The sequence below is a fragment of the Podarcis gaigeae genome, assembly GCF_964106915.1.
Source record: "Podarcis gaigeae genome assembly, chromosome: 11".
In the NCBI taxonomy this organism is placed as follows: Eukaryota; Metazoa; Chordata; class Lepidosauria; order Squamata; family Lacertidae; genus Podarcis; species Podarcis gaigeae.
Genome location: NC_139687.1, coordinates 56,248,178 through 56,267,082, shown reverse-complemented (window position 1 = coordinate 56,267,082; position 18,905 = coordinate 56,248,178). Strand labels below are relative to the sequence as shown.

At 47.8% G+C, this 18,905-nt stretch overlaps 1 protein-coding gene across 5 annotated transcripts in view; it reads right to left on the bottom strand.

Moving 5' to 3' along the window:
* The window catches only part of LOXHD1 (lipoxygenase homology PLAT domains 1), a 195,364-nt gene that overhangs the window by 40,724 nt on the left and 135,735 nt on the right, over window positions 1-18,905 (bottom strand). For all 5 annotated transcript variants that reach the window (XR_014556163.1, XM_083702543.1, XM_083702545.1 and 2 more), the window contains 2 exons: window positions 12,567-12,681; window positions 10,551-10,759 (listed from right to left, as the gene is read on the bottom strand). Coding sequence is in view for 4 of the 5 variants with exons in the window: in XM_083702543.1 (XP_083558669.1) it covers window positions 10,551-10,759; window positions 12,567-12,681 (324 nt within the window). In the remaining variant the exon portion in view is untranslated. The remainder of the gene's footprint in view (window positions 1-10,550; window positions 10,760-12,566; window positions 12,682-18,905) is intronic.

Here is an 18,905-nt window from a genome sequence, read left to right as displayed (position 1 = left end):
CACACGTCCCTCCTATGCACTATCCTTGTAGAAGACGACCCCATATTTTTAAACTAATTTTTAAAAATAAAATAACCTCGTCTTATACATGGTAAAGTACGGTATATGCTACAATGCCACATAGCCACTGGGCTGCTTTGTAAACTTCTATTTATTTAATACATTTATGTGCCACTTAATTACTTGCATTTCTCAGCAGGGCCTATAAAAACAATCCATGGGAAATGGGAAAAACAGAACAAAAAAAATGGACACTACAAGTGAAAGTGAGGACAATGGAAATGGAAAGACGGTCATGTTCACAAGTAGCACGAAAAGCGGGAGGTGGGGAATATGTTTTTGGAAAAGGGAATCTGGAAGAAAAAGGAGGCAGCTTAAAATGTTTGTGGAAAACCTGTAAGCAGCATTGGTTTAGGTCTACTGACCAGCTCTTTGATCCACGAGGGACAGAGTGAAGAACATCTTTCTATAGCTCTGTGGCGCTTCGCAACGATTCCCTGAACTCGCACGACCCTACTTAGCTTGGAGAGATGCGAATCCTCTCAGCCGGTGCTGTCTGAACTGTCTGACAAACTGCTAACAGTTTAGACTTCTCTCCAAGAATCTCACCGCATGTCACTGCTAAATTACTTAAGAGATTAATCTCGGGCACATTCTTATCAGCATAATTATGTATCCCAATCACTTCAAGGGAGCCTTTCCCAGTCAATCAGCCCTAATGAACAATCTGCTCACGAAAACACTGGAAAGCCTGACAGTTCATCGTCTTCAAAGCAAAAGTTGTTCCTTATTAGCAGAGGCGTCCAAACCCTTTTGGCTTCTCTGCTTCAAGTGGGGAAATTAGTTCCCAGTCCACCCTCCATGCGATAAGTCATTCCATCTGAAACGGCCGATCACTTGTATATCTCCTCCCACTAGACACACAAATTTACACGAAACAACTGATAACTTTATCTAACTGTTTCAGCCATCCCTCCCATTTAGGGGCATTACCACCCGGCTAAAGGCTGCATAGCTGCAGAAAATTACATCTAATCGCCTTGGAAACTGAGCGATTGACAGGGAGACTGGCAGGTGCTCACAATGGGGGAGGAATGCAGTTCAGTTTGCATTCCTAACAGGCATGTACCTAATTTGCTGCTCCCAAAATCATGCACGGACCCAAACTGTGGCTGTTCTTCGAAAGGACTTCTCCAGATTTTGCAGTGCATTTCTCAAACCAAGCAATTTGTGCAAAAGAAATGTATATATTAGGGGAAGAGTTACATAAAACACATGGGTTGGTGGAAAAAGCCATAAGGGTGCTTGTTTGTTAAAACAGTTTATATTAGGCAATACTGCCTATAAATTAAGAAAAAGGCAAACTAAAATGCCGGTGAATTCTCATGAGAACTTAAAAATGCAATCTTATGCGAAAAGGTTGGAAAAATGAGAAATCAAAACTGACAGATTTTGTCCTTCCATAGCAGATTCCTGACATGGGATAGGAATAATAAAAATGGCTTTGGTACTGTGATGGCCTGGGAATCCGATTCAGAGGCTGAACCGGAGGAATCCCAGCCTGCACAGGAGTCCCCGCCTCCAGGGCCGGCTGAACTGGGGCAGGGCCTTGATTCTGAAGCGCCTGCACCTGTGCCGGATCCTCAGGAGCAGGAACCAGGTGAATCCACTCTGGCTCCAGAGGTGGTTGAGGACTCAGTGCCTACAGGTGAGTCTCCCCCTGGGCCCAGTAACCCTTCAGCCTCTCCTGAACTGCAGAGGCTCAGGACAGAGAGGCGAAGGGAACTGCTTTCTCCCAGGAGGAGTGCTTGCCTTAAGGCGGGTCTCCTGGGGGCCGGGACTGCCCCTGGCCTCAGAGAAGATAAAGGCCAGTCAGCCCGGTCCCAGGTTGCGGGAGCAACGTCGTTGATGAGCTGTTTCGGCCAGCATCCAGTCCTGTTTCCGCCAGAGTTCCTGTCCTTGCCCGGCTTCCCGCTGTGGACCCCGCTTCGCCCGAGGAGGACTGTCTGCCGACCCTCAACTCAGGTCCTGGACCTCGCCCCACAGTAACCTCCCCCCCCCCTGGACCAGCACAGGTACCCATCATTGCTACCTCTCCAGCTAACTTTTGCTCAGTCTCTGAAAGTCACAGAACCATAGAGTTGGAAGGTAACCCCCAAAGATCATCTAGTCCAACCCCGTGCAATTCAGGAATCTCAACTAAAGTATCCATGACAGATGGCCATCCAATCTCTGCTTTAAAATCTCCAAGGAAGGAGAGTCCACCATCTCCCAAGGGAGACCATTTCACTGTTGAACAGCTCTTATTGTCAGAAAGTAACCAATATGATCAAGGGTCTGGAAACCAAGCATTATGAGGAGCAGTTGAGGGAGTTGGGTAGCATGTCCTCCTGGAAAAGAGGAGTCTAAGAGCAGAGACATAACGTTGCCAACAAAGGTCCGCATGGTTAAAGCTATGGTTTTCCCAGTAGTGATGTGTGGAAGTGAGAGCTGGACCATAAAGAAGGCTGATCGCCAAAGAATTGATGCTATTGGATTATGGTGCTGGAGGAGACTCTTGAGAGCCCCATGGATTGCAAGAAGATCAAACCTCTCCATTCTGAAGGAAATCAGCCCTGAGTGCTCACTGGAAGGACAGATCCTGAAGCTGAGACTCCAATACTTTGGCCACCTAATGAGAAGAGAAGACTCCCTGGAAAAGACCCTGATGCTGGGAAAGATGGAGGGCACAAGGAGAAGGGGACGACAGAGGACGAGATGGTTGGACAGTGTTCTCGAAGCTACCAGCATGAGTTTGACCAAACTGCGGGAGGCAGTGGAAGACAGGAGTGCCTGGCGTGCTCTGGTCTATGGGGTCATGAAGAGTCGGACACGACTAAACAACAAAAAGAGCAGATATGATAGCCATCTTCAATATCTCAAGGGCTGTCCCATGGAAGATGGAGTGAGCTTGTTTTCTCCTGCTCTGGCGGGTAGGATTTGAACCAATGGCTTCAAGTTACAAGAAAGTAGATCCCATCATAACATCAGGAAGAACTTTATGGCAATAAGAACTGTTCGACAGTAGAATTGGACTCCCATGAGAGGGTGTGGATGCTTCTTCACTGGAGGTTGTTAAGCAGAGGTTAGATGGCCATCTGTCATGGATGCTTTAGTTAAGATTCCTGAATTGCAGAGGGTTGGACTAGATGACCCTGGGGTCCCTTCCAACTCTACAATTCTATGATTCTATGGACTACACCTCCCATTCTCCCTGAGTCCTTTGACCAAGCTGGCTTGGGCTGATGGGAGTTAGAGTCCTATAGATAGATAATTTATTACGGTCGGAGAGCAGCTTATGAAACACACTTGGGGTTACAATCCCAGAAGGAAAACAAACATTTAAAACAATGTACAACAATAAACTTAAAATTTATAAATGCGATAAGCGTATAGAAACTTAAAACTTTAAGATAAGCTACTGCAGAGAGATGACCCAGAATCACCCATGGAACAGAGTTTGGGGATTTTCTTAACAGACTAGTTTGGGTTGGGGGATGGTCTGCCTCTACAGATCTGTACACAGAATCTGGCAACCGTCCGGGTCATCTTATGATATTTGCCTAACAGGAGAAGGTCAATATTTTGCTTTTCCGGGAGGTAGAGTCCTATAACAAGTAGAAGGCCCCAGTTTCCCTCTCACTGTGTAAGGACATTCCACTCCTCTTCCAGGTAGAATCTTCTATTTCCTACTCAAATTTATGAATGGGCAGTTTCTGTCCATTTTTCATTCTTGTACTCTGCCCTACCTTTCATAGCTCATTTCTAGGCTCTCGCAAGCAGAAAGTGACCCTGTCTAGCTCCCTGCCCTGGGCATTCAGGGAGGTCTGGCAAATCCCAGCTGGCAGAGATGCTTGAAGGTTGCAATAATGAGACATGATGGATTTGTCAAAGGGGAAGCTGGATTGGATTAGCCAAAAGACCATTCTGGCCAGATGGAGCAAAATGAGAGAAGACGCAAAGCCTCAAGGAGGTGGAGGTAGTGGTGGAGGAGAACAAGAAAAGCTGAGGAGCCAGGATAATCTAATAAAGGCCTTATTGGTATAGACACTACATAATGTCAAAGAATTTGGTTGTAAATGAGGCACAATCCGAATAGACAAATTTGCACACTATATCGATTTGTTGTTGGCATCCGTCTGTCTTGGGAGACAAGGGAGGAGTGTGCCTTTGGGGGTGAAGTCAACCCATCAGAGAGTCACAGCACCTGCTGTGGCTGTAGAGACTCATATGGGAGAGACATGTTTGGTTGCAGCTGTGGGAAGGTGAACCCCTGGGTGGTTAAGTCCAGTCAAAGGTGACTATGGGGTGTGGCGCTTATCTCACTTTCAGGCCGAGGGAACCGGCGTTTGCCCACAGACAGCTTTCCAGGTCATGTGGCTGGCATGACTAAACTGCTTCTGGAGCAATGGAACACTGTGATGGAAACCAGAGCGCACGGAAACACCATTTACCTTCCTGCCGCAGTGGTACCTATTTATCTACTTGCACTGGCATGCTTTCAAACTGCTAGGTTGGCTGAAGCTGGGACAGAACAATGGGAGCTCACTCTGTCGTGCAGATTTTAATTGCTGACCTTCTGATCAGCAAGCCCAAGAGGCTCAGTGATTTAGACCCCCCCGTGTCCTGGGGGAAGGTATAATTTATTCTAGTTGATGGGCAGACAAGGAACTAATGTAGAACATAAAGAAACCTTTTGCCACTAATGGCAGCCACTTTGATCAGCTGACTCTGTTTCCCGAGCTGTTTCAGCAGCTATTGCCCCAATACTTTAAAGCAGTTCTTTGCAAGCGTAAGAGACAGGTGGGTCATGTTGCAATACTATCCTCAATGCCTCTGTTGTACCTGCACTGTTATGTTGCCATCTTTTTTGGTGATGCAGTGTATTCTTGTTTTGAGTGCTTTTTCACTACATCTATTAGCTAATAGTCTGGAGTTTTCCCCTCCATATTCATAGAAGCGTTGTTTAGAATATAGAATGCTGATCATTGTTTTGTTGATTTCTAGGGAGTCTAGTTCTCTCCTTTTTTGTTCTATAAGTTGAAGGAGTTTTTCGGATCCTGTTTGTTTGTAGCATGATGAGAGGGCAGTGATGTCTTGTTCTATTTTCCTAATTTTTGAGAAGGTTTGTTTTTTAAGGAACGCTTTCTCTTTTATGCAAGCTCCTCTGGTGACTGCTTTCATTGCGTCCCATAAGAGGGGTGTTGTTATAGTGTCTACATCATTTTCCTTGAAGTAGTTTTGGAGAGTTTTTGTGAGACTCTCTCTGATTTGTTTGTTTGTAGTTAGGATGGGACTGAAGGACCATGATGGGGTGGTTTGTGGGCCTTCTCCTATTTTAACGGTGACTTCTAATGGGGCGTGATCTGTGATTTTAATGTTACCTATGTTTGTTGATGGACTGCAAGAAGATCAAACCTCTCCATTCTTAAGGAAATCAGCCCTGAGTGCTCACTGGAAGGACAGATCCTGAAGCTGAGGCTCCAAGACTTTGGCCACCTCATGAGAAGAGAAGACTCCCTGGAAAAGACCCTGATGTTGGGAAAGATGGAGGGCACAAGGAGAAGGGGACGACAGAGGACGAGATGGTTGGATAGTGCTATCGAGGTTACCAGCATGAGTTTGACCAAACTGCGGGAGGCAGTGGAGGACAGAGGTGCCTGGCGTTCTCTGGTCCATGGGGTCACGAAGAGTTGGACACGACTAAATGACTAAACAACAACAACATGTTTGTTGATTCCATTGAGGGGATCAGACCCTGTGTGAGCAGAATGCTGTCCAGTCTGGACACTGTACCATGGCGTCCAGATTGGAATGCATAGCTGGTGTCTCCCAGGTTTTGTTCACCCCAGATGTCTTAGAGACCCCTGTTGACAGAGGTTGGGAATCACAAGTGGGGAGAATGTAGCTACACACCCAGGCACTGCTGGCAGGCTTCTCTGTGGGAAGCTGTGAGCAACCGTGAGAAGAGGTTACTTGATGACAGTGGTGTAGCATGGGTTGCCAGGGCCCAGGGCCACACCGGGAAGGGAGGGAAATGGACAGAGTATGCATGCACATTCAACTGCTTAACAGTGTCTGTGTCACGCAGGGATCGCAGGCACAGAGATACAAAAAGAAGAATCGTGCCGTAGTCTGGAGAAGGCACTTCCTAGTTCACACAAAGAAGCAATTTTTAACGGACCCCAATGATAGAAGCACAAAGCTAGATTGCAGCAGTACCGGGTGTTGAAATATTGCACTCCTAACAATTTTGTGCCCGGGGCAACCATCCCATGCCCCCCATACTAGGCCACTGCATGCTGAATTGCCTTACCCCATACATGCCCACTAGAGTGCTTTGATCTGTGGAACTGACACTGTTACAGTACAACGTAAGATTTGCTATCCATTTTCATGCAGCGGCACCTAAACTTTGTAACTCCCTGCCTATTGACTTTGGACAAGCGCCTTCGCTGTCTCTTTTTGGCACCTCCTTTTGGCACCTCAGGTAAATCTATCTAGATCTGCAGAAGGTTTGTGTGTGTTTTATTCCTTTTTTAGCTACTGTTGCTTTTCATCATTTGGAATATTTTTAAATACCTGCTTTTAGCTTTTTTAAAAAAAAATCAATAATTTTAATCGGGGGGGGGGGGAGCAGAAGGCATAGCATGCAAGAGCAGCCACGTTGCCTGCAGATGGCCGTCAGGGAAAAAGCAAAGGTTTATTTTGCGGGGGGGGGGGTGGGGATAAAGCTGAGTGGAGTGATTGTCTATGCAAATTGTGCCTCTCAAACCCTTTGTTGTATAAGGGTTCCTGCGCTGGGCTCTCTGATTGGTGCACATTGCTTATGAGCCATGATTAATGCTCTCCTATGAGAGGTCTCCCAAGGTCTGGCAAGCTGTGAAAACAATTTCCATGTCGAGCTAGGAAATTATACAAGAAGTCCTCCTCGCCGCAGGCCATTTATGAATCCGATCTCTGATAGAGAGCAACACTTTGTCAAGTCATCATTGTCTCTCTCTCTCTCTTTTTTTTACAGCATTTATAGATTGAAAGTGGGGGGGGGGGGGTTGCATAGCTGAGAACCGCCCCAAGCCGCACACCACCCAAACAGATGCACACCAAATATAAGTGATTTTTGCATGGGATATTTTGCAGGAATCATATTCAGATGATGTGTGCTGAAGGGAAAGGAATAGGATTTGGTTAGGCATGCACAATTTGTAAACCATCAAACTGAGACATCTTCCCACCTGCACAGGTAAGGGAGTTACTTTCGCGTCAGTAAAAAGAGGAACTGAATCACCAAAAAGGAAGGCAAAACTGGATACAGAGCTGCATGAAATTTGCATATGAAATTTACACGTATCAATGCAGATTTGGGGGCCATGCCAACTAGGTTTTACTCAGAGTAAGCCCACTGAAATTATGGACCAAAGTTGCAATGCAGTCCTAATCATGTCTACTCATAAGTAAATCCTGTTGAATTCAGGGAGCCTTACTCCTAGGTAAGTAGGGTTAGGATTGCAGCCTTAATCATTCTCTTTAACTTCAATGGGTCTACTTTGAGTATTACGCTGGATACTAAACCCCCTCCCCCCCCAAAAGTTGCTATACCTCCTTGGGCCCTACTAGGTGACCTATTTATTTAGCATTCATCTGGATTTGTTTGCAGGAAGATTAGATGATGTTGGCTATTTAATGACCATGCATTTTGACTTGTTTGTGGGGAGATGAGATGATTTTGTGTCAAGGCAAGTGTTATCCCACGCTTTACAGTTCACTTCCCCATCACTTTCCTTATTGCAAACAGTTCAGCCTTTCGGAGGAGCAGGTTTGTTGTGCAACACCAACCAATCCTATGCACAAACACAGGCACACACTCACACATGCAGTAAGAAGAGTCTTCATAGCTCAGAACAAGCTCCATATAGAACAAGCACCTTGCTTTTCACAGTGACTAAACAGCTGTCTTAGGGAAGATCCAAAGCAGAACATTCTGCTTAGTCGTGGGTTTGCTGAATACCAGCTTAGCTGAATACCAACCAAAGGAAACAGCACCCTTCCCCAGCAGTTTCAGCTGCCAGATAGTAGTGCTGGGAGATATCCTGAATCTGACAATGGAAGTTTCCCATTGAAGGGGAGGGGGATGCTAGTTACTGGGGACATAGGCTCGGGTCGGACCTGGGCTTGGCCATGTGTCCTTGCCCCCCCAGTGCTCTACTACTTCTCTCCTCAGCAGTGGCAATGTTGGGGCTCCTTTCTTTTTTCTCCCTACCTGCCCACAGACTGTCTCGCCATAGTGGTGCATGCTCTGGTTATCTCTCGCTTGGACTACTGCAATGCACTCTACGTGGAGCTACAGTGGTGCCTCGCAAGACGAAATTAATTCGTTCCGCAAGTTGCTTCGTCTTGCGATTTTTTCGTCTTGCGGAGCACAGATTCCCCGGGTATTAACGGTTTTACGAAAAAGGAAGCAAACTTGCAAGACGTTTTCGTCTTGCGAAGCAAGCCCATAGGGAAATTCGTCTTGCGAAGCACCTCGAAAAACGGAAAACCCTTTCGTTTAGCGAGTTTTTCGTCTTGCGAGGCAATCGTCTTGCGAGGCACCACTGTACCTTTGAAGATGACCTGGAAACTACAATTAATCCAGAATGCAGCTAGACTGGTGACTGGGAGCGGCCGCCGAGACCACATAACACCGGCCTTGAAAGACCTACATTGGCTCCCAGTACGTTTCCGAGCACATTTTAAAGTGTTGGTGTTGACCTTTAAAGCCCTAAACAGCCTTGGTCCTGTATACCTGGTCCAGTATACCACTCCCATTGTTCTGCCTGGACACTGAAGTCCAGCGCCGAGGGCCTTCTGGCTGTTCCCTCACTGCGAGAAGCCAAGTTACAGAGAACCAGGCAGAGGGCCTTCTCAGTAGTGGCGCCCACCCTGTGGAGCGCCCTCCCACCAGAAGTCACCAACAACTACCAGACTTTTAGAAGACATCTGAAGGCAGCCCTGTTTAGGGAAGCTTCTAATGTTTGATGCATTACTGTATTTACATATTTTGTTGGAAGCCGCCCACAATGGCTGGGGAAGCCCAGCCAGATGGGCGGGGTATAAATAATAAATTATTATTATTATTTATTTATTCTTTCTCTCTCCTCTTTCTTCTCTCCCCTTTCTTTTCGCATTAGCTCTGGGGTTTTCCTGGTCCCAGAGCTCCACTGGACAGTCAGCCTGGTGGCCGGGCGCTCTCGCACCTGGCTCAATTTGGGTCAGGGGGTCAGCGGCTCCCCCAGTTGATGCGCCAGGCGTCCCTGGTTCCCCTTCGGTAGTGGCGGCGGCAGTGGCAGTCTCAGCAGCCCAGAGCCAGCCTGGTAGGGCAGTTGGTTCTGGCTGGCTTCAGGAGCTGCTCGCTGCCGTGGGCACCCACCATGTCAGATGTTTCCCATTGGACACAATGACTTGTAGTCATCGATGGGCTTTCCCCCCTCCATTTGTTTACCTCACTCTGCTTTGAAAGCCATCTAAGACAGTGACCATCTCACCATCTTGTGGCGCAATGGCACACACACTCCATTGCAGCACTTTTTAGCACAAAACACACACTGCCAATGGGAAGACCCACAGCTCCACAAAAAAGCACCATGTTCAACCTCTGCTATCTCCTCGGGAGACTGCAGAGAGCTACAGCTAATCAAAACAGGCAGTACTGGACTTGACGGACCAATCATCTGAAACAATTTATGGCAGCTTCATATATGTAGGCTGGGAGGATGTTTTGGCCCCCCAGGTGACACTGAACTACAACTCCCATCAACCATAGCCATTGGCAATGCTTGCTGGAGCCAATGGGAACTGCAGTTCAGAGACATCTGGGGGGAAAGGTCCCCCAACTCTAAGGGACGCATAGCTGTCAACTTACAGATTTGAAAATAAGGGATCAGCAGCCAAAATAAGGGATTTTCCAAGCACAGGTATGTTCAACTTCTGAGCCCCTCCAAGCCAAAGGCAGAAAGCCCAGCCAGCAGCCAAACAAAGCCTCAAGAGGTGGTTCCCACAGCACAGCAACCCAGCAAAGGGGATGCAGCAAGGAAAACCACCGTCCCCTCTCCGCTGGGAAGCGCTGAGCAAAGGCGAGTCCCCAGGCAACGCGGCCAATTTGATCAGCACAAGGCATGCAAGCTCCACCCTCCATTTGTTCTTAGACTCCTTATTGGGTGAGCAACGCAGCCAAGCAACACAGTTGGAGCTTCCCTCCTCCCTGGCCGGCAGGGAGGGAGGGAGAGGAGTTGCTTCCTTTGAAACCCGGGAAATTTAAGGGACATCATCAATAAGGGACAGCAGCAGGACACAGCGCTGGGATAAGGGACTTTCCCGCCAAATAAGGGACGGTTGACAGCTATAAAGAGACGTACTTGGGATGCCTTGTTTCAGTACAGCCTCCAATTGCTCTGCCCTCTTTGGGGAGAAGTTTGGGTCAAAGGCCCACAACACCAACACTCCCAGACCTCACTCTTCACTTGTACAGTTACCTCCATACTTTTTACTTCTTCAACATCCAGTCCCATGACGGAGAATTTCTCCACGGAGGCATCTGCAAACTCAGTCTGTCCATCCGGGAGGTCAAGCCACAGCCGTCCCGTCTGCAGCTTCCGGGGACCTGAAATGATGATATAGACTCGGCTGTCGGTGTCTGAACCCAGCTCGGCACCCGTGGTGACAATGATGTGGTAAGGAATTACTGGAAAGAAAGGAAGAATAAGGCAAGTGAGCGGTGGAGGGTGTGGGAAGGTTCCATGTTTAATCCTTGGCATCTGCAGGTAAAGGATTTCAGACATGAGGTCTATTCATGGGTTCTTTGACCGAGACTTTGGGGAGCCACTGCCAGGGACAGTGAGACCCTGTCTCCACTATGCATTTAAAGCATCATCATACCACTTTAAACACCCATTGCTTCTCTCAAAGAATCCACGGAATTGTCATTTGTTAAGGCTGCTGACAGGCATGTAAAGGTAAAGGGACTCCTGACCATTAGGTCCAGTCGTGACCAACTCTGGGGTTGCAGCGCTGATCTCACTCTACACGCTGAGGGAGCCAGCATTTGTCCGCAGACAGCTTCCGGAGCGGTACCTATTTATCTACTTGCACCGGCATGCTTTCAAACTGCTAGGTTGGCAGGAGCAGGGACCGAGCAACGGGAGCTCACCCCGTCGCAGGGATTCGAACTGCCAACCTTCTGATCGGCAAGCCCTAGGCTCTGTGGTTTAACCCACAGCGCCACCCACGTCCCGTGTTGACAGGCATGAGCCAGCAGTAAATCACACTGAGCAACTTGTGGTCAACTTTTACTAGCAAAACAGGATCTACACAGCAGTGTCAGACCAGATGGGCAGGGTATAAATAATTAATTATTATTATTATAATGTGAACAACAACTCATCTCCGGTAGGTCTTGTTCCCATGAAGGAGTTGCCATGACTCAAGTACACAGCTGTCTGTGTCTTCTCCTCTCCAGGGTTTTTTCCCCCAAGCAAGCTGCATGTTTGTCTTTGCTGCCCCCTGCTTCATGCCTCTCCTGGTTCTGGGAGACTGGGTGGGGAAAGCTTGCCACAGCAGGAGGGGGAGACACCCATGCCTCTTCACTAGCCTGACCCATCTTGGCCTCCCTCCTCTCCTGCTCGGCTTCTGCCTCTGATTCTGGACTCTCTCTGCCACAGACTCTCTCTCTGCCACAGACTCTCCCTGCTCACTTAAGCCCTGTAACCTCTCCAGCTTCTGACACCTCTTCCCCACAGTCTTCTCCCTCTGACTAAGGTAAAGTAGAGGTGAAGGGACCATTAGGTCCAGTCGTGGCCGACTCTGGGGTTGCGCCGCTCATCTCGCTTTATTGGCCGAGGGAGCCGGCGTACAGCTTCCGTGTCATGTGGCCAGCATGACTAAGCCACTTCTGGCGAACCAAAGCAATGCACGGAAACGCCATTTACCTTCCCACCGGAGCGGTACCTATTTATCTACTTGCACTTTGACGTGCTTTCGAACTGCTAGGTTGGCAGGAGCAGGGACCGAGCAACGGGAGCTCACCCTGTTGTGGGGATTCGAACCACCGACCTTCTGATCGGCAAGCCCTAGGCTCGGTCGATTAGACCACAGCGCCACCTGCGCTGGTTGGTTGTTAGGAAACCTCTAATCCCCTCACAGAGCTCCAATTCCCAAAGTTATCTCGGAAGAGAAATGGGCTGTTAAACCACTCTGGGAACTGCAGCTCTGTGGCGAGATAAGGGGGGGCGTCACTTAACAACCCTCAGCGCCCTTAATGAACTACAACTCCCAGGATTCTTTGGGAGAGGTTATAGGGGAGTTGTTACAAGACCCATATTCCTCTCATCGAATTCCCAGAGTTTCCTGGTAAGAGGGGCTGGTGGTCAAAGCACTTGGGGAATTGCAGCGAACTGACTGAAATCTCTACTCCAACCCTACAAAGTCACATGTTCAAGTGCCAAATAGCCGTCTGCCTGCCCTCTCCCCACTGCAGTGCATCATATCCTTACATGGCCCTTCCGGAGGAGATTCACCCGAACTGTCTGTTTTCTTATCCTTCACGTTGGCATTGTTGTCCCGGCTCAGGGATGAGTCACCGGCGGTTTTTTTGTCAGGATCGTAGTTCTAATGGGAGAGAGCAAATACAGTGAGGGGACTTAACAGGCCCAGCAAAGTCGGAAGAAGTTTCTCCACACCCCAAGGAACAATATTGACGCAATTCCTGGTATGGGTTATTCCAAGTCAGCTGTTTACCAAGTGCAATGTGATTAATGGGATATGAATATATATGTACAAATGATTCTACAACGCTGCTTCTATGCACCTAGGCAAACTGGTTAAAGGCAGGATTTATTTTGGACTTGGAGCAAACTCTGGGTTCGAATCCTCACTTACTCAAAGAGCTCACTGTGTGCCCTTTGGCAAATCTCTCTTGCTTCCCCACCCCCCAAATAACCTACCTCTCAGGACTGTCAGGTAGATAAAATTAGAACTTTTTGAAGGGGAAGGACACAAATGTTATAAAGAAAACCAACGAAAAAGCCTGCAAGTCCTCCAACCAGTTCTGTTTTAACCAGGGCTGCCGCCTAGTTAAAATATATCTTAATTGATCAAGTCTGTGAGTATCAGCTGATTAAATTCAGATAGGAAGCAATACTTCTGAGCAAGAAGCCTTCCTTGTTTTCAGAGGAATATGTCATAGTCCCAGTAGTGATGTATGGAAGTGAGAGCTGGACCATAAAGAAGGCTGATCGCCAAAGAATTGATGCTTTGCTGGAGGAGACTCTTGAGAGTCCCATGGACTGCAAGAAGATCAAACCTATCCGTTCTTAAGGAAATCAGCCCTGAGTGCTCACTGGAAGGACAGATCCTGAAGCTGAGGCACCAATACTTTGGCCACCTCATGAGAAGAGAAGACTCCTTGGAAAAGACCCTGTTGTTGGGAAAGATGGAGGGCACAAAGAGAAGGGGACGACAGAGGACGAGATGGTTGGACAGTGCTCTTGAAGCTACCAGCATGAGTTTGACCAAACTGCGAGAGGCAGTGGAAGCAGGAGTGCTTGGCGTGCTCTGGTCCAGGGGGTCACGAAGGGTCGGACATGACTAAATGACTAAACAACAAAAATGTCCTAGTAGAAATCCTCTTAGAAAGAGGTGGTAAACCTTAGGCCCAGTGGCCTAAAGCTCTTGCAATCTGGCCCCTGGGACTCTCTGCAAAAGGAAAATGCCCTCCTGCCCATAAAACCTCTGTTCCTCTGTCTCTGCTATTCAGCCACCGATTCTGGCTTAACCCAACGTTTTATCTCTCCAGTGTCTATGTTCCAATGGCTCCTTAGCCAACAGAGCCAAATCTCAGCTGGAACAGCAAATGCTCTTTTATCGTCCTTTCCGCCCAGAAGGATCCAATCCATGGCCAGTCTAGGTGAGTGGAGTCAATCCAGTTCTTGAAGGTCCTGAGAAAGTTCCACCTGCAGTTCAGTGACTCGCCACATGAGACAGAGCCCAGCAGCTCCAGACACCTGGGTATGATTTGACTCGGCGAAACGCTTTGCAAGCAGAAATGAGCCAAGTATTCCAAAGCATTTTGTGCAGTGAAAACTGTGATCGGAATGAGAAACAGCCACAAAAATTCTTGGGGGTTTGGGGGCTGGTGTAATAGCATGACTAAATGTTTAAAAATAAAAGAAAATCCCCCTGCATGTTCGTTGAAATTGTTTTTATTAAACCTAATTAGTTTTGCCTCCTTAAAAGGAATTAATAATAGCGGCTAAGTAAGCCTGGTCCCACCGGGCCCTTTGCAGGATACATGTACTGGATACAACCCATGAAGCTCATCCCTGGGGGGTCTCCATTTGCCCCAGTGTTAATATGCAATCGTTTCAGTCATAACGTGCAATTAAAACATCGCTCTGCCCTGTAGAACAAGCCCTTACAAAGTCAACTGGCTCCACTCAACTGCAGTACAAGGCCTTTCTGAGTAAAAGGCCGAGCGCTGCCTATTAATTTTGATCCCGTTAATTAATCCACATACTTGGAATTCTAATTAGCTCCTGGTTTTCAATGGCTGTGGCAGTCAGAAAGAAGCTTTCTTTCTTTTACACATGGAAGCCACAGACTTTTCACCAGGAGAGACTAAGCAAAGCCTTGGCAAAAAAGAAGCAGCTTGTGAGTCATCATCAAGTGGATGAAAAGTCAGTGCTAAGGACGTGGTTTTGCATAAGTTTCTGGGCCGTATGAAATTATGCTGATGTGGAGACAGATACCACTCCCTTCCCTTCCCAGTACTAACATTTGGAGTTAGTTCCAGACCTTCAAAGTGTCCCTGTTTTCCACAGACGGTCCCAGATTTATAGAAACCTGATTTAATTCAGGCTGTAAATCTGATTCAAATCAGGTTCCTGGTGTGATCCCAGAATGTCCCTGTTTTCCTTAAAGGTAAATGTACCCCTGTCCGTTAGGTCCAATCACGGACGACTCTGAGGTTGCGCGCTCATCTCGCTCTATACGCCGAGGCAGCTGGCGTTTGTCCACAAACAGCTTCTGGGTCATGTGGCCAGCATGACTAAGCCGCTTTTGGCGAACCAGAGCAGCACATGGAAATGTCGTTTACCTTCCGGCCGGAGCAGTACCTATTTATCTACTTGCACTTTGACGTGCTTTAAAACTGCTAGGTGGGCAGAAGCAGGGACTGAACAACAGGAGCTCACCCAGTCGCGGGATTCAAACTACTGACCTTCTGATCAGCAAGCCGTAGGCTTTGTGGTTTAGACCACAGCGCCACCCGCGTCCCTCCTCTTTTCCTTAAAGGTAATGGGACCCCTGACCATTAGGTCCAGTCATGACAGACTCTGTGGTTGCGGCACTCATCTCGTTTTATTGGCCGAGGGAGCCGGCGTACAGCTTCCAGGTCATGTGGCCAGCATGACTAAGCCGCTTCTGGCGAACCAGAGCAGCGCACGGAAACGCCGTTGACCTTCCCGCTGGAGCAGTACCTATTTATCTGCTTGCACTTTGACTTGCTTTCGAACTGCTAGGTTGGCAGGAGCTGGGACCGAACAATGGGAGCTCACCCCGTCATGGTATTCGAACTGCCAACCTTCTGATCGGCAAGCCCTAGGCTCTGTGGTTTAACCCACAGCGCCACCCATTTCCCTCCTCTTTTCCTTAGGACATCCCTATTTCCGTCAGAGAAATTTTGCAGGGTATGGAGTTATGCTACCCCAAGCCAAGGAGATAAGTACCTATGCAACCTTTGGAAGACATCTGAAGGCAGCCCTGTAGAGAGAAGGCTTTTTCACTGTTTTATTATGGAATTAATACCCAAGGGGCATCATTTAGAGATGGACACATTTCACACTGCTCTTCAGGAGATGCTCTATTTCTGCCCAGTTTGCCTTTTCTAAATGCTGAGGTGCAGGTAGACCTACTCTGCCCTCCCCCCACCAACAGGCTGCTTGCAGGAGCAATGGAAGAGTTGAGCCATGAACAGGATTGTATCTCTTCTTTCAGGAACAGAACAACTGGAGGCTTGGCTGGCTTCCTGTTCACAGAAGGGAAATCTACTTGACATTTGACTTGCTCTCTGAATCAGCTATGCCTGCTGTGTCTTTGAGGAAGAGAACTTTTGGCTCAAATCTTGGGGGAGGAAGAGGACGCAAAATGAGAGTTGCCCTTCCCATCTTTAGGAACGGGAGTGCAAAAGTCAGGGTTTCTTGACTGAACTTAAAAGTTTTGTGAGCCTATTTTTTTAAAAAAGAAAACTCATATTTTTGTCACCCCCCTCAGTAATGACACCCGGGGCGACCCGCACCCACCACACACCCCTTCCTCTGCCACTGCCTATAAATTCTGAAATGGCTCAGGACAGCAATACCTCAAGGACCGTCTCATTCCGTATGAACCTACCCAGACCCTGAGATCATCTTCTGATGCCTTCCTTCGTGTGCCTCCTCCTCGAGAGCTCTGAAGGGTGGCAACACAAGAACGGGGCCTTCTCTGCAGTGGCTCCCTGTCTGAGAAATGCTCTCCTCAGGGAAGTTCACCTGGCGCCTTCATTATACACCTTTGGATGCCAGGCAAAAACGTTCCTTTTTAACCAGGCCTTTGGTTGATCTGATTTACATCCCATGCCCTTTTAAAATGTAGGTTTTTTTTGGGGGGGTGTCTATTGGGTTGTTGTTGGTTTTTTGTATTTTTTGTTTTTGTGTTTTGGATTTTTATTATGTATTTTGTGGTTTTATATCTTGATTTTATTCTGTGAACCACCCTGAGACCCCTGCGTATAGGGCAGTACAGTGGTGCCTCGCAAGACGAAAAGAATCCGTTCCGCGATTCTCTTCGTCTAGCGGTTTTTTCGTCTTGCGAAGCAAGCCCATTGACGGCTTAGCGGATTAGCGCTATTAGCGGCTTAGCGGCCTTTAGCAGCTTTTAGCGGCTTATTGGCTTAGCGGATCAGCTGATAAGCGGCTTAGCGGCTTAGAAAAGGGGGGGAGGGAAAAAGCCCCGCAGGAACTCGCAAGACATTTTCGTCTTGCGAAGCAAGCCCATAGGGAAATTCGTTTTGCGAAGCGCCTCCAAAACGGAAAACCCTTTCGTCTAGCGGGTTTTCCGTCTTGCGAGGCGTTCGTCTTGCGGGGCACCACTGTATATAAATTCTAATAATAATAATAATAATACAGTGGTACCTCGGGTTACAGACACTTCAGGTTACAGACGCTGCTAACCCAGAAATACTACCTTGGGTTAAGAACTTTACTTCAGGATGAGAACAGAAATTGCGTGGTGGCAGCTAGAGGCCCCAGTAGCTAAAGTGGTACCTCAGGTTAAGAACAGTTTCAGGTTAAGAATGGACCTCCAGAACGAATTAAGTTCTTAACCAGAGGTACCACTGTATGCCTTACTGTGAACAAGCTAAATATTTCTGATTTACTCTTCCTCACTCACGCTGGAAAGAAACAAACCACAAAACCCTGGTGTAGACTTACTCTTAAACAATAGGTCATGCCTTGTTTCTCTTCAGACCACCCACAATCTTTAGCCAAGCTTCCATTTTGGGTAGTCTGTTGGAGCAAAACAAGCCGGGATCCTTGGGTTGGATGTAATGGCAAACCGTCGCATCCAAGAGATCAAAAGGTTTGTCTCCTCCAAGTCTCAGAGGGAAGAAAATGAAGAGCCCTAGATAGTGATGTTTGTGGAAAACTATTAACGATGTTTTGCTGCAGTGCATGGAATGGGCCACAGTGTTGCTCCAGGGGACTTTGTGGAACAAGAAGACATTGACTACCAGCCAACTAGCCCCAGCTGGGAGGAGCTTCAGGAAGTGGCTTTGTGGTTTGCACCCAGTTCTTTGATTCCAGCCCCCTATGCACCCAAAAAACAGCCCAAACGGCCTCCTTTTGCAGCTTGCAGCTGGTGCTATGAAAGTGCGGCATTTTTACCCAGCGTTTGACCTGCCTTGCTAACATCTGACAGAGTAATTTGGAGGTATTGGGAAAAGGCATCACAACAAACGCTCTTAAGACATGCTGGGTTTTTGTTTTGAGTTGGTTTTTGTTTGCAATTCAGTCTTGAATTATAACCAAGAGCTGGTCTTTGATCCTTGCTGTGAATCTTGCCTCTCTGAAACGGAAGTCTTTCCCCTTCAATCACTGAAACCTGATATGGTGCTCTGCTGGAAACAGCAGGTAATAGGTCCTATTTTCCCCAGGAATCTCACTGCAGTACTGACGCACTGGAGATAAAAATATAGCTTTTTTCAGAGAGTCAACCATGGTGTTTCCATCATCAATTCGCTTGCAAAAGCCTGGACTCTGGCTGCAGACAGTTCCAGGAGGAGAAAGCAAGGATGCTTTAAAAATGGCTTTTACCAGGTGTCACAGCTAATTGCCCAAAATAAGAAAAGATGCTGTCCGAGAAAATTAAGTTATAACAGAATGCCTGCAGCTACACTAATAACCACCAAGAGCACAGTGACACAGAGAAACTAGTTTCAGCTACTTCTGGGAATTCCCAGAAGTTTCTTGTTTGAAGAGCTATCCCAAAACATTAACACCCCCTTTCTTTCTATTATGATTGGTTGGTTGCTGGGATGGAGAAATGGGTTTAAGCGGTAGCTGAAAAAGCCACTTCCGCCCTGCAAAGGAGGTGGTGTTGCGCGATTGGGGGAATCCCCAGCCGCGTCACCCCCTGGCCAGCCAATCGGCTGGATCTGGGGGTGTGGCCTGCCCTATTTAATGTGGGCGTGGCCGGGGATCTCCCTCTTTTGCCGCCTCCAGCTGCTCCGATTTCCCACCCTCCCACCCTTTAAGGTTTTCGTTCCTTGACCTTCCTATAAACCTTGGTTGGTCGCC